We start from the raw sequence: 15,150 nt of genomic DNA on the forward strand, positions 1-15,150 counted from the left end.
ATTCTCCCTCAACCCCCTACCAAGACAATATTAGTCTTATAATCAATTCCTTGGAGGGGGTGCAAAAGCAACAAAATTCTAATTACAGGAAAGACACTTGATTTTCTTTGCTCTGCAGTCATAAGATGTCAAAATGTCTAGACAGCTTGAAAAAGAAACTTTGACACAGCACCCTTTCTTGACAGAGTGGGGGGAGGAAGAAAGATAACAAGCTTATTACACATAAGTCATCCCTCATTACTTAAATTGAGCAGAAACATGCAAACTGGTCTGCAGCTGGAGTGAATTGGGAAGCTTGGGACATATTGAAGAATTGTCAACAGCCCATGTTATACTGATCGTGACTTATTTTATTGCTTCTAGACAGCTGTATTTCCTAATTTAAATCAATAGTGGCCTGAAGTTAGACTGCATTTGCACATGTGAACCAAATTATGCAGCAAGTAAATGCACATTCTGTGCTTAGAATAAATTTTGCAATATTTTACAAAATTTGTCCAAAGTAACTGAGTTTGATCAGAACCATTAGCACGGGGAGCCTTGAAGGCTTGAATCCTGACCACAAAATATCCCATTCAAAGCCCACTTTGGTTTCCATGCATTTATGCGATTTTCTACACATTCCTTGGCAGAGAGGGGATAAAAGCACTTGGGCACTTTTTGCTTCCAGCATTTATCTCTAGCAATGATTACTATATTTAAAAAAGAAAAAGAAAGTCATCCTGCTTAAGAAGCCAAATCAAATGTCAGATTCTTTGGCAGGTCACAAGGCAGAGATGAAGAGCATGCTGAACATTTTTTTTTGACTGCAATTCCTAAAAGCATAGAATTCTAACAGCCAGATTTTCTTCCTTCAATAAGTAGTAGCAATAGTCAACATTTGTGAAACACTCAGATGCACTGTAAAGACTGCACTGCACAACAAGCTAAAATTATGATGCGGAAATCTGTGGTCAACAAGAGGGATTTAAACTTCTATTGTTGTACACACAAAAGTAGGTAAAGCCCCATTCAAGCTGAATGTAAATTGGATGACAAATCTCTACAAATATGCTTTGTTGTATCTTCTTCCCTAAGTCTAAAAGAAAAGGATATAAAGATAAGGAGGCTAAAAGTTAACTTTAGGTCAACAAACCCATTGAGTTTTGAGGCCAAAACAAAGTCAAGAAACACCAAAGGAAAAAGACTATAATAGATAAGTTGGAACTAACTTCCAGGGGTCATCCATTCTAACCTACCCTGTAAGGGTGGGATTCTAACTCAGGAAGCTTTAACCAGCCAGGAGGCAAGACAAATAAACCAAAAATAAAATAAAATGAGACATTAGGGAGCCAGCTGTCGTCTATTTAATGGTATGTATGTTTTTGTGTATATGTGTGTGCATGTATTTATATTTGTGTGTGCATACAAGAAAAACCCTTTTTATTAATTTGTTTAATTTTTATTTTAAACAATAAAGCCAATTTTCTAAATATCTTTATTTCTTTCTGTTTAGCTAACACAGGTAAAAGGTTAAATACTGAGCCCCCAAGATAATCATATCTAGGTAGGCTGGGCCCATTCCTTGGTTCCATCCCTGTGTTAAACAGACTCATAATATTTCAGCCAGATAGTTCTGCCATGTAGGAGTTTCCAACTTCTGTAGAAAATTATCCTCATCTAACACTATGACTGTGTGCAAACTCTAAACCATGGTTTAGCACTATATGCAGAAGCGGAAACAAAATGCAAGTTACAACATAGGAACAATGAGAGAAAGGCAGTATCAGAGTAGTATGACCCTAAATGTCCCTTGCTAGGGATCACCAACAGGAGGGTGCTATTGCATGTGTGTCCAGGAGCAGATGGCTCCTACTGCACTCCTAGTATAACTGGGAGCACCACGATCCCCGACATAGCATCATGTCCACACCAGGGACTGAGGTTCACTCCAAATAAATTATGGTGCTAAGCCAAAGCTTGTTCTTGACTTACCATTTGTGGTTTGGAACAAAACTACCCTCAACCCCCAGTTCTGATATAATACTAAGCCAGGAAGCATGGTTTGTCAGTCCCATTCCCACTAGTGGAAGAGTGAAGCAGCAACCATCTCTGTATTCATAGTAAACTATGGCTTACTGTGACATGTGAACTGGACCTGGAAAGACTGAAAGAGATGAAGGAGTAACAAATACAAAAAAAGGGAGATTTTCTATATATATACTTTCTGCTCCGTTTGAGAAGTTGGCATGTTTTATGCCTCTGCCTTTACAGACAAACTCTTAATAATTTATTGCCTTTGCTGCTTTGTCAATATGACACACTCCATTTGCAAACTCAACAAAACGATCTGTCTTGGGAACTCAGCCAACAAGTGTTTTATGAAGGCTTCAAGCAGAGAAGCCAACTCTGTTAAAACAGCATCCTGTTGATAAATCCTATCCATATAGGTAGAGAGTGTAATGTGAGCAGGAACTAAAGTGATCAGATCCAGCTATAATAGTGTTAGAAAACCTTTGTTGTTCTTTCAAAGGTTGTGGGTTCACTTGCCATATTTTGTGGTCTAGTAGGCTTACACAATTATTTCTTTTCCATGTTACCTTCTTTGTCCCATGAATTATCAATCCATTCTGTTTGAGTTTGGGTGCCCATAGAGTCTTAACATACCCTGCCTGACTTCCATCTTCACTTTGCCCTTGCCTAAACTTCTTGTGGATTTCTCCTATGTAGAATAAGTGAATGGTTACATGGTTGGTTGGTATTTAAGAACTATGTGAAAGCATTGGTGTCCCTTTCTTGGGGTGCCAAGCTTCATGTTGTCAATCCACATAAGCTTGCTCACGGCATGAAGTGCTGCATATGAGAATGAACCATCAAGATTGAACCACATATGCACACTATTTCTCAATGGAATCAGTTCACATATTTTTCTGCAATGAGAAACCACAGGTGTACATATATACACAAACCAAAATCTCGCTTTTGTACTCCCTTCTCCCTCTTTTCCCATTCATTCTTTTTCTGTCACAGTTTTCTCAATTATAATGGCATGTGTTTGTGTGGGGTATGTTGTGTTGTGCGTGGAGGAGTTAAGTGTGGAAACACAGTATGAGCAATATGTCAATACAAAGCTGATGATTTCAAGAATCCATAATCTAAACTAACATTGCTTCGTATGAAAAAGAAGTTACATACAGGGGAAATGTTCTCCTCCTTCTAAATCACTTCTGTGACTTACAGATTTTTCAGGAAGGCCCCAAGATAACACCCTCCTCAATGGGTCTTTTTCCTTCTGGTCTCCCTCCCTGCATCATACTTCATTGTCTTCCACTCCTTTACTATGTTACTATGGTGACCTCAACAAAGACTTTGCTAGGCCTCTGGGGCAGAGACATAACCAACAGTACTAGGATCACATTCACCCCTAAGTGCAACAGCAGAGGAAAGATAGCCATGTGAGTTATGGGGGTTATGGGGCAGGGAGGGGATAAGCAACTATTTGATTGGGAAAACATAAGCAAGCAAACCTAGTTATTGGATCCCATTATTTTGGTGGTGGCGGTAGTGAGGAAGAATAACTGAAGAGACCATTTTGAAGTGGTGGTATTGCTTCCTATGTGTTACTGTGCTTGCCTTTACAACAATCCTGTAACACAGCCAGCAGTGGTTGTTGCTCATTGGGGCTGGTGGGGCAGAAGGGCGGGACACCAGTAGGAGTAGCAGGAGCTCGAGCCAATTACAGGCAGAGAGAAATCATTCTGTTTTCATTCCTATTCTCATCCATGCTGAGTTCTAGGAGGGAAACAATGGGCCTAAGGAGGAGGAAGCTGACAAGCAGTGCCACCCCCTGGGCTGGTTGTCAGTAAGAAGGCAGGCAGGCAAGGTCTTAATAATCATAGAAAAATAATCATAGAATCGTTGAGTTGAAAGGGACCACAAAGGTCCTCTAGTCCAACCCCACTGCAACGCAGGCTTGCAGAGAGCAGGCTGGGGGCCCAGTACCCCATTTTCCTAAACAGAAGCCTCCCCTGGGTCACTTTCCGCCTCCATTTTATCCACTTAGAATAAAGGTGAGGGAAAGTGGCTTATCTAGGGCTATGCAAAAAAAGAATTTCATCCCATCTCCCAGACCAAGTGCATCAAATATCACCTGAATGTCTGAATAGGCCATCTTAAATGCAACCCCGCAAAGAGAACTTTGATTTGTTTTCAAGCACAATATTTGTAATTGAGTCAATTTGCTTCACACATTTAGCTGCCAGGCATAGTGTGGGGGAAAATGTACATGCATGTGTAGACCAGCCTGTGAATGGATTTAGAGCCCACCTGGACCTGGGAAGACAATGCTGGATCTGGGAGACTTTGTACCTGCTCCATTAAGGGGAGTTCAACCCCTTCAGAACAGGCTACACAGTTAATTCCAGGACATGAGAACCACTTACTCCCAGTGTCTCTGTCTTGTCAGGATTCAGCTTTTGTTTATTATCCCTCATCCAGAACACTGGCATATTAAATCCCTGCCCAGCCTCACATGGCTCAGAAGAGAGAAATAGCAAAGAGTGTTGTCCATGTTCTGAGGGCACCTCGCTCCAAACCCTTCTCATTATTCTCATCTTCTCACAACATTCTTTGCTTCTTTGTGATACCTGAATTGTTCTCAGTGTTTTGATAAAAGTAAATATTTACATGCATGAATAATAAACCAAATACCACATGCTTGCTCAAAGTGTTTTGAACAAAATCTATTTCTTTTTAGTAGTTAGCTTTCCCCCCCATTAACAACATATTAAATATTTTTCTGGAATGCATTGTTACAGTGTTTATTCAAGGTGTTGTAAACTTTCACTGGTCTACTGTTGCATTTCCATTTATTCACAAAATTTGCCTGGTTGCTGTTGTTTGCATTCCCGTGCAGTTGTCAATAAGTTCATGACTGAACATTGACACAACATAACTGGGACTGTCAGTGCTCCCACATGACTGGCAATAACAACAATTTCTGATATTTGCTGCAATATATGCATACGGTAATGAGTTTTATAGATGCACTCATTGTGCGTGTAATGAAAAGCGTATCAGTTCCCAAATATATTGGATAACAAACGTTAATTGTTGTATCTCTCCTCCCATTTCTTCTCAGATACACGATCTCAGATTTTTTTTACCCACACAGGGAAATTTTAGAAAAGAAATATATGTGAAACAATATCAGAAAAGGGGAGAGAGGAATGTGGATTTTGCAATAAGTGATGCATACGAAGGAGGATGGACTGCTGCCCACACATGTTCAGAGATATTTCTTGCAGAATTCACATAGATTTTGCACTCTGATACCTTGTTTGTAAGTGTAAGGTCAAAACTGTAATGTTTTATGCCATCTCTCTAAGTAGGAAGCTCTAGAGCAATCCTTTTTTTCTGTCAAGGACCTCATTCTCTCAGGGGTAAATTGCTGGGGCCTACATGCTACCAATGGTTGGTGGTCCACAGCCAATTATTGACTGTGCCAGAGCCAAAGTAGGTAGGGCATCCCCTTTTCTTTCTCACCCCTCTCTGCCATCCCACAATTCCATCCTTGCCAACTGCATGTAATTGACCATAGGCTGCCCACAACAGCTCTAGATGAAGACTATAACTGGGAGAGTGACAGGACAACACAACACACAAAGAAGAATCACACAGGGAGGGGCTTCACATGCTGCACTTTAAGGTATATACCTAGCATTTTAATCAACTATCATTAAAAGGTATCATATTAAAGTGGCTAAAAGTAGGATGGCAAAAGCATGCACGCATCATATAGGTACACTGATCAAGAAGCTAACTTTGGCCGAGGCTCTCTGACAAGTCAAGGGCACATTAAGCAGTAAATTCAGCTTTGTTCGTATGCTATGTGTAAAATGGCTGGTGGTTGCAATTCATAGGAAGAGTAAAAGAGTAAAGAATGTTTTGATTTGCAGAGAATCTATGCTGCACAGTTATTTCTGTTTTTTCACAGGGAAAAGAAATCCAGCATAAAAGAAGTCATTGTGGAAGAAGATGAAAATGAAATAGATAGGGATGCCGCTAACAGCCAGCTCGTAGGGGTAAAGGAGAAGGATTCTCCTGTCCTCAAACTCAGTGTGATGTTCAGCCCCAATCTGGACAGTGAAAGAGTTGACAGCTCCAGTCCTTCCCCTTCTCCTGATGAATTCCCGAAGAAACAGAGTGTGTAAGCATTGTTCACAAATGGATTCCTTCATAACCTTTAGAGCAGCCTTCGCCAAATTGGTGCCCTCTGGATGTTTTGGGCTACAACTCCCCTCAGCTCCATCATGCAGGGCCAACGCTCAGAGACGATAAGAGTAGAGTCCAACACCATCTCAAGGGCATCTAGCTAGGGAAGGCTGCTTCACCGTTTCTTATACGTAGCTGGCACAGCACAATTTTGCTCCCATGTTATTTTTTTAGAGCCTTTTATAGACCCAAGTTAACATAAGTATCTTAACACCTGCTGGTGAAACATGAGCTTTATTCTACTGTACCAACACACGTGCAAAGGTTTATACAGTGTTAACTTAAAATTGTGCAGTTTGCCATCTGAGTGGCTGACACCTCAGTCATGTTTGCGCTTACTTTTGGGGACTGTTCCTCCACTGAAATAATGAAATCCACCCCTTCCTGGGCATATAATTGAAGTTGATGAATTGCCTCTTTCCCTTTGTCTTGTAAGGATGGGACTGTGAGGCAGCCGTATGCCCTTTGTCTCATAATGGGGCAGAATAAAAAAATAAAAAATGGGGCAGAATAAACAAAAGTAAACTGGGAATGATGCTTGTAGGAGGGATGCTAACCCGAAAAGAAGATGTAAAGGAAGACGCAGCTCGTGCACCTGTGCAGCGCAGGAGCATATATCTCTATTTGGTAGGTCCCGTTTTATCTAAAGAGCTTTCTTTCCAGGCAAGCACTGACGGAATTGCAGCCTCAGTAATCAAGCAGGAGAAGGAATATCAGCTGGTGCAGTTTGTCATTTTATGATGCTAGAGGAAGGCTTGGGAAATGAGAAAAACTTCCAAATTCCTTCTGCAATGCAACTACTAAACTTAGCCTTACCTTTCAGAAATTACTTGTAAAGAAGTTAGGAGTGATTGGCTTTAGCAGGGGTTTGCCTGCAAAAGCTCAGCTTCCAGCCATGCTTGTAACCTTTGGGTTGAAATGCAAAAGATGCTTTCTATTTCTGAAGGTTTTTAGCAAGAGTTCAAAATTATTGGTTCTACCACCCCTTTATTTGCCTTTATCTAACAGATAACATGGCATATTTTTGCTGTTTACACCCCCCCCCCACCTAGCAACCAAAGGCTATTGAGCACAAACAAAACCACTCAACTTGCTGTTTGTGAGATCAAGTGGAATAAATGAGAGACAGATGGAGGCAGGTAGAAAAACCTCTTAATCTTAGAAGAGCCAAGATATCATAGGAATCCCTGAATGCTGGAGCCAAAATAAGCTGACCCCTGAGTTGTGAGGAGGAGGAGTAAGAAGGAGGAAAAGAGACTGGAGGTTATCGAACAGAGGCCAGAATAGCAGGCCATCTGTAATTATTCCAACTTAGGAAGAGTCAAGATGGGATCTGGGGAAACTGGCTTGATGCAAGAACAAGCAGCCATGTGGGTGCATTAGACTGCAGGTGAACATCTCGAAGAATAAGGGGTGAATGCATTCATGTCAAAGCTGAATTATGGAGACTGGTTTAGAGCCAAACATCTTCCTAAGGGATAAGGAAAGAGGGGGCATTTTCGGTCATTGTGTCCCATCTGTAGAATACCCTCACCAGGAAAGCCTGTCTGATGCCAACTTTGATGTAATTCCTTCCTGTCCCCTGCAAAATCATTTTTATTTGCCTGCGGCATGCAGTCTAAACTGGGTTTGACTTTGGCTTTATCTGTCTGCTGAATTCATATGGTTCCGTTTCATTGCTGCTTCTGATATTTTAACTTGCTTTAATTATATACTTTTAACGTGATAGCATAAGCGCCAGTTGGGCCCTCCAATTAAAATGTTCCTCCTCAGTACCAAAAATAATCATAGACATATAAATTGGATTCCAGGGATAAAACTGAACTAGAATCCCTTCCCCTTTGACGTCTACTTTTTTGTGCAGAGGGGAGTGTATGTGTTTGAAGGAAAAGGAGGAGCATTCAACCATGCTAAAGATTCCCCACTTGCAGCCATCCAGCCCACACACAGGTTTAATATTTGGGTGAGAACCAGACCCATCTGATGGCCAGTCCTAGATACTAAGGCCCCAAAGTGGAGCAGCAGCCACATGTAAACTGTTTCCTCTAGTAGCTGGTGAACGGAATGTGTGGGCCGGGAGTGGCTAACCTGTGGTCTTCCAGATGTGGTTGGATTCCAACTCCCATCAGCTCAAGGCAGCATAGCCAAAGATCAGGGATGATGATAGTTGTAGTTCAGCAGCATCTGGAGGATCATAGGCTCCTACACTTGATACAGACTGAACTTTAAAGACAGTGGTTGTCAGGGACTGGGCAGAGGAGGAATGGTAGAGACTGCCTCCCCAGCCTGACCCTTCCAGAGAAGAAGACAGTTCAGAATTACAACAGGGGTGTGAGGGAGAGGCAGATGAGGGGGAAAGCTGGGAAATAATGGGAGAGGAGGAAGAAGAAGCACCAGAGGGGGACAGCTGAGGGACACAGTGTCTTTAGAAAGAATTCCAGACACCCCCTCTCCCACAACCCGACAGGCATTAAAAGTAGGAGAGCAGAGAGCTCAGAAGCAGAGGGCACATCTCAGCACCTGTAGTGATGACACATGATGGGAGAGAGGGAGGGGGTGGAGATTCACTCGGAGCAATGCCATTTTCCAAGAGGCTGCATTTCTAAGCCTCTCTCTGTGAATATTTAATAAAAGGCAATTTGGTAAGAAAATTTCCTTGTCATATCCATTCCTGGCAACCCACTGTGGGGGTTGGATCCTCTGACGCATGACAGTGGTATAGAAAAGAGAAGAGTGCAAATAAAGGCTCGTCCTGGCATCCTTTTTATTGGGTATTCATGATTTATGCCCATGGTGGGATTAGGATTCGACAGATACCCGACCCCACTTTTAATGCTGTTTGTGCATGCAAACATTTTGGGGTAGACATGCTGTTCTTTAGCCACTTCCAACTTACAGTTCTATGATTTTGTTGCACTCTAGCACAAGAGTGCCTCTCCAGGTAGCAATAATGTGTTAGCACTGGGGAAGCATAACAGAATAATGAGGAAGGGTGTGTGGATGGGCCAGTATAAATCCACCACTACTGTTCTACTGCTACATCAGAGACTTGTTTCAGAATACCAGGGAAAAACTGCACCACTCTGGCTCTAAGAGAGACGGGCAGGTAAGTAAGAATTCTGACCCATAGTTATAGATGTATTTTACTCCTCAAATGGCATGTTTGAACTGGAAACCTCCAGATAAACAGCAAAGATTTATTACGGTACAGTTCCAGCAGGAGGGATAACAAAGCACTGCTTGTGGCTCACAACAAAAACTCTTATCTCACATGTCTTTAAATCACCTATGTATAACCAACCTGGAAAAATGACAGTTTCTTCGCTGGAGACAGCCAACAATTTTGCGATAGGTTTTTGCATATAAACAGTACTTTTGCCCCACTCTCTGTTCAAGCAGGTTTCTGAAAGAATTCAAACCTGCTTAGAAAAGACAAGAAGTGGCCTTCCTTGCGGGATACATCATACAAACCATAGCATTCTGTTTCCATTGCAGGGCAACCCATTCTCCGCAGCTGAGCCCAGACCTGATGGAAAATCCACGAACGCTGCTCATGCTGCTGCGTCAGAGGGATCTGGAAATCATGGCACTGAAAAATGCTAACCGGAGAGATCAATCGGACCGGCTTGGCTGTATTTTGCAGCAACTTGTGAAGTCAAGGCAAAAACTGCCACTTAGGAGGTGAGCAACATAAAGCTTTACAAAACTGGAGTATGTGCCTACTGAAAAGCACTTGCAAAATTACAGGTGAAAAAGAAGGGTCGTGGCTGTCAGGTAACACCTAGGGCAAGAGCTGCTTTGCTGGAAGGGGCAGGATTTATTCTGTGATGGGCAAAGGGTATTGCGCAGGTGCGCCCATAGGAAGCAAGGTTCAACACCTTTCGCAAAGGTAGGATTAAAAACTTGATTTACAGATTAAAGTCATTTATTGAAGGTTAACATGTTGGGTGGATTCAACTAAATTGTTGCATGTGCAGAACATGGTCCGCTCATGCAGCGGGACTTTCTCCCTTCTCCCCATCACATCCTCTAAAGTTGCTCTGGAGGGTTGGGGAAACCACTACAACGGGTTGGAGGATACGAAGAGGAGATGGTGTGGAAGTTCACTTGTGCAAGCAGACGTCATTCCCCATGCACATACCCACCTTCCTGCTAGTGCTACGCTCTTCCAAACTTTTAAGGATACATCTAACAGATTATTGTAATGTGTAGGATCATTAAGCTGTTTCTGTATTGGGATTTTTTGAATAATTTGTCACTGGCTCCATTCTGGTGTGTTGACAGACCTGTGCGATTCCCCACTACACCAGAGATGAGTTGCACATTGGTGTGCAACTGAGCCACAAAAGTCACACAGTAATCTGGATGCAAGCCATTTGCAACATGAGGTGCATGGGAGGGAGAGGGGGAAGACTTCCCACCTTTGATCTGAAATGGTACAATCCACAATTACTAATGAATTAATTCATAAAATGTATATACCTACACACACACACACACACACACCAATCCTCTAAGCGGTTTGCAAAAGGATAAAACAAGACATTAAAATTATCGGTGAAAATGGTTAAAAACAAGCATATGAAAGCATGGAAAAGATATAGTAAAATCAACACTTGCTAAAAGGAGAGAAAATGCATGTAACTTCTACATGTTGGATGGCCATTTGTCATGGATGCTTTAGCTGAGATTCCTACATTGCATGGGGATGACCAGATGACCCCTGGGGTCCCTTCTAACTCTACAATTCTATGATTCTATATCTAGATAGACTTGAACAAAGCTATTTTAAGCAGGTGGAATAAAGAGTACAGTGAAGGTGCCTGATGTCCTTAGGCAGGGAGTTCCAAAGTGTAAGTGCTCCCACATTAGCATAGAATATCAATTTCTTAAGTGTGGAATGGATATTACATGGCACCTGTAACAGTGCCAGTTCCGAATTCTACTATCCCAGTCTACTGCTTTCTTCTATGTGTGGTGTCTCAGACTCAGAGAATGGCTCTGAGTCAGAATTATGACTCATCAGACTTAGTTCCCCAGGTGAAATCCCTATTTGTCCTGTATCTTGCTACGCAGAGAACTGTCTGTGTATGAAATTTGCAAGTCTCCTCTCCAGCAGAAAGAGTTACTCCTGTACTGAGTTTTCTCCTTGTTTTCAGGAGAGAGAGAGTGGAAGGGAGTGTTATACTTTGCAATCCATCCCATGATTCACTGGACAAACAATGCCATTCTCCCTCCGCAAAGGAAGCAAGGGAAACAAAGCACCCATTCAAACCTAGTGATCCAGAACATGAATAATCTGCATGTGGCAAAGGGCAGCCACAATGCCTGTTATAAGAATAGCCTTTTTTAATGGTAGGATTCCAGGACATCTATTGTGCTATGAAACTCTGACTAAGGTCCCTTTTGATCTGGCCCATAAGAAGTAAGTCCAGCGTGGTGGTAGTATAGAATCACTAGTATCTCAAATGCTTAGCTAGTAAAGCACTCTTACCTCCAGCTTTAAAAATGACTTGATCTGTAAAACATGAACAGGAGATCATACTTCTCTCTGTGCCACGATAAGCTTTGGTTACTGATTTCTGCAGATCTGGTGCAGTTGATAGCACAGGTAATTTATATTTTGTTTGGGTGCCAATCATAAGTCAAATGAAATAAAGTTATTTTAAAAATAAATAATGCAACCATTAGGAAACGTGCATACAGATATGCCACTCAGTGAAATCAGTTAAAAACTTTATGCTTTGCTGGGCAGAAACAAGCAAGTTCTGTTTACCATCGGGACAGCTCAGTTGGTTAGAGTGTAGTGCTGAGAATGCCAAGGTTGCAGGTTCGATCCCCATAAGGGACAGCTGCTCTGCATTGCAGAGCATTGGACTAGATGATCCTCAGGGTCCCTTCCAAATCTATAATTCTAACACAAATGGAGTAGTCAATTGAAGAAAACCCGCCACACCAGAATGTTGTAGGCATTTTAATGTCTCCGACGAGTGACGAGGAGATTGTCATCTAAATGACGGAAGGATGGAGCTCAGGCAAGGGATCTCTTCTGGGAGGTAGTTCCCAGGATATAGCACTACCATTAAGGTCCTGCTCTGTGCTCTGACAGAGGACAGCTTCACTTTGTAAGCAGGAAGAACCAGGTATGCATATCTACTCCCATTCATCTTAATGATTCAAGGAGGTTGTACAAGAGAAGACGGTCCCCAAAGTATTTTGATAGCTAGACTGCTCTTTCTAGCCATGAAATGTTTAGAATTCATGATATATATATTTTTTAAAAATCTGGTTTAGGCTATAAACGAACAAACAACCAGCAAGGGTTGTAGTTCAGTAGCAGAGCACCTGCTCTGCACACAGAAGATTCTGGGTTCAATCCCTAGCAACCTCAGGTAGGATTAAGATTGCCCCCAGTCTGAAACCCTGGAAAGCTTCTGCCAGTCAGTGCAGAGAGTACTCGGGTAGATGCACCAACGGTCTGACTCAATATAAGGCAACTTCCTTTGTTCCGTAGTTTTTTTTTAAAAAAATAAACCAAAAGAACACCACACCTAAAAAGTAAAAGCTCACAAAATGGGTTGGGTGTGAGGGAGTTGTGCTGCTCATCACCAGTCACGACGAAGGTACTATTCAACAGCCATCCATGACCCTTCCACAAACACATTCTATATGGTTGTTGGTAAGGGACGCGGGTGGCGCTGTGGGTTAAACCACAGAGCCTAGGACTTGCCGATCAGAAGAATCCCCACAACGGGGTGAGCTCCCGTTGCTCGGTCCCTGCTCCTGCCAACCTAGCAGTTCGAAAGCACGTCAAAGTGCAAGTAGATCAATAGGTACCACTCCAGCAGGAAGGTAAACGGCATTTCCGTGCGCTGCTCTGGTTCACCAGAAGCGGCTTAGTCATGCTGGCCACATGACCTGGAAGCTGTGCGCCGGCTCCCTCGGCCAATAAAGCGAGATGAGCGCCGCAACCCCAGAGTCGGTCACGACTGGACCTAATGGTCAGGGGTCCCTTTACCTTAAGAGCACTGAATGCACCAGCTAAGGCAAGAATCACATTTCCCAGCAACATAACTTACATTTGAGTGCTGGCTGGGGAATTGTGATAATCCATAAAACAGAAGTTCTACTGTGAAGGAAGCCCATCAGATTTCCACACAGCAAATGTGTAACAGCCCTACATCTACTTACTGCTCAAGATAGTTTTCTGACCTCGCTTATCAATACCGTTAATCCTGCTGGTTTCCTTCTTTGCTTTTCTGAATTTAAGCTGACGCTTGAGTTTAAGCTGTGCAGTTAAGAACTGACAGCCAAGGAAGAGTTCATCTTGCCTTGAAGCAATGTTCCTATATAAATTGTAGGCTGCTATCCCACAAGGCATGACATCAGTCCTGGAGAGGGGATGTCAAGAGGAGGCAAGCCACAACCGGTGCAGGGAGCAACCAGAGCAAGGTTCTCAGAGGAGAAAATGTGCTCAGACTTCAATTTTTACCAACTTGGCAGGCTCATCAGTATCAGATCAGAGAAAGGACAGGCAGGTTATATCAAACCTCACCTTGTTTATGGATCACAAGCAGCCACTCACAGCTTTTTCAATTTCAAGCAATTTCATGCAAGTGCACAATGACCTGGAACACAACCCCCGCACAAATGGGGAGTTGCCTGTATTTCAGTAGTACAAATCAAAGGTTTCCCTTTATCCTATTATATAATTCTGATTGCCATGGATTATGCTGTTGCCTTTGTCATCACTCTTCCACACGCACACACCCATTTAAATGTATTTATAATGCTCCATTTTGTGAATGCAAACTGCTGTTTTTATTTAGTTTTTAATTATAATTATATTAATTATAATTATTAATTATATCCTGCCATATTTAGTAGGATCTTGAGGATCCAGGGAAAACTCAGTTTCACAGGGACTTCAGTTTCAGGGCAGAATATCATTAGGGAGGGTTTCTAAGAAGAGTCTCTTCATTAAGAAGTATAGATCACAGAGCATAGGAAACTATTAGTTTCTGAAATAAGCTAATGTGTATGTTAGTGGATTTCTTTTTTTCCAAACACAGCTGAAAAATTGAAGCAAAGTTTTAATTCCGCTTGTTTGCAGGAGCCCAAAGGAAGAAGGTCTTCAAGCAGAAGTTGACCAGCTGAATGATGAGATGAAGACTATCAAGAAGAACCATGAGAAGGTGAATGAGTAACAGACACAGTAACAGTGGGTGGCCTTTTTGACAGGCCAGATGTCACAAACACCTCCAAGTGGCAATTTAAAGAACAAAGTAAACAAACAGCAATATTGAAAAATGGACCACAAGATAGGCAAATCTTGCTGGGTCAGGGATCATCCTGTTGATTCCCAGGATTCCTCCTGGATTCTTTTTTTTAAAAAATTCCAGCTTTCAGGTGGATGCTGACTGCACCTAGTAATTTGCTAATTTTTAATTTGTTAGTAAGGTCTATGTCTTTTCATGTCTATTTGAATCAGTTCTTAAGGACTTTGCCCTGAAAACGTCAGTTCAGGATTAGGTATCTGTCTTATATTTTCTCTAGAGACGATGGATGTAAATTTTAGATTCTAGGCAATCTCCTTACTTACCTTCAGTACACCTTTCACTCTCTTGTCAATTTAGGGTTCAATCTCCTCCCTGGCATATTTTCATAATTTCTCATGGTTGATTTTAATATCTCTAGCAATGTGCTTCCCAAATTCCTTTTTCACTTGCTTTATTGGCAACATACATTTGTTTTGCCAGAGTGTGTGCTCATTTGGGCATAACACTTACGATGGTTTTTTGTATTTCACATATTCATAAAAATAATGAGAAACAGATGTTGACGATTGTACACTTGATCCAAAACTGCCTTTCTTTGACCTTCTAGCTCTCATTAACA

The 15,150-nt window shown here is 42.0% G+C and overlaps 2 protein-coding genes across 12 annotated transcripts in view; one reads left to right on the forward strand and one right to left on the reverse strand.

Moving 5' to 3' along the window:
• Positions 1 to 3,298, reverse strand: part of RASSF7 (Ras association domain family member 7) — a 90,768-nt gene extending 87,470 nt beyond the window's left edge. For 2 of the 8 annotated variants that reach the window (XM_081919631.1, XM_081919626.1), the window contains exon 1: positions 3,218 to 3,298. The gene's annotated coding sequence lies outside the window, so the exon portion shown is untranslated. The other 6 variants (XM_081919634.1, XM_081919625.1, XM_081919630.1 and 3 more) reach the window with 6 other exon arrangements.
• The window catches only part of LMNTD2 (lamin tail domain containing 2), an 81,823-nt gene that overhangs the window by 38,380 nt on the left and 28,293 nt on the right, over positions 1 to 15,150 (forward strand). For 3 of the 4 annotated variants that reach the window (XM_081919412.1, XM_081919413.1, XM_081919415.1), the window contains exons 1-4: positions 3,313 to 3,434; positions 5,975 to 6,187; positions 9,748 to 9,933; positions 14,366 to 14,447. In XM_081919412.1, coding sequence (XP_081775538.1) covers positions 3,328 to 3,434; positions 5,975 to 6,187; positions 9,748 to 9,933; positions 14,366 to 14,447 — 588 coding nt within the window. In that variant the 5' untranslated portion in view covers positions 3,313 to 3,327. Of the gene's footprint in view, positions 1 to 3,312; positions 3,435 to 5,974; positions 6,188 to 9,747; positions 9,934 to 14,365; positions 14,448 to 15,150 lie in introns of those variants that run through there. The other variant, XM_081919414.1, reaches the window with a different exon arrangement.

This window comes from Podarcis melisellensis (assembly GCF_964234715.1).
Source record: "Podarcis melisellensis genome assembly, chromosome: 1".
In the NCBI taxonomy this organism is placed as follows: domain Eukaryota; kingdom Metazoa; phylum Chordata; class Lepidosauria; order Squamata; family Lacertidae; genus Podarcis; species Podarcis melisellensis.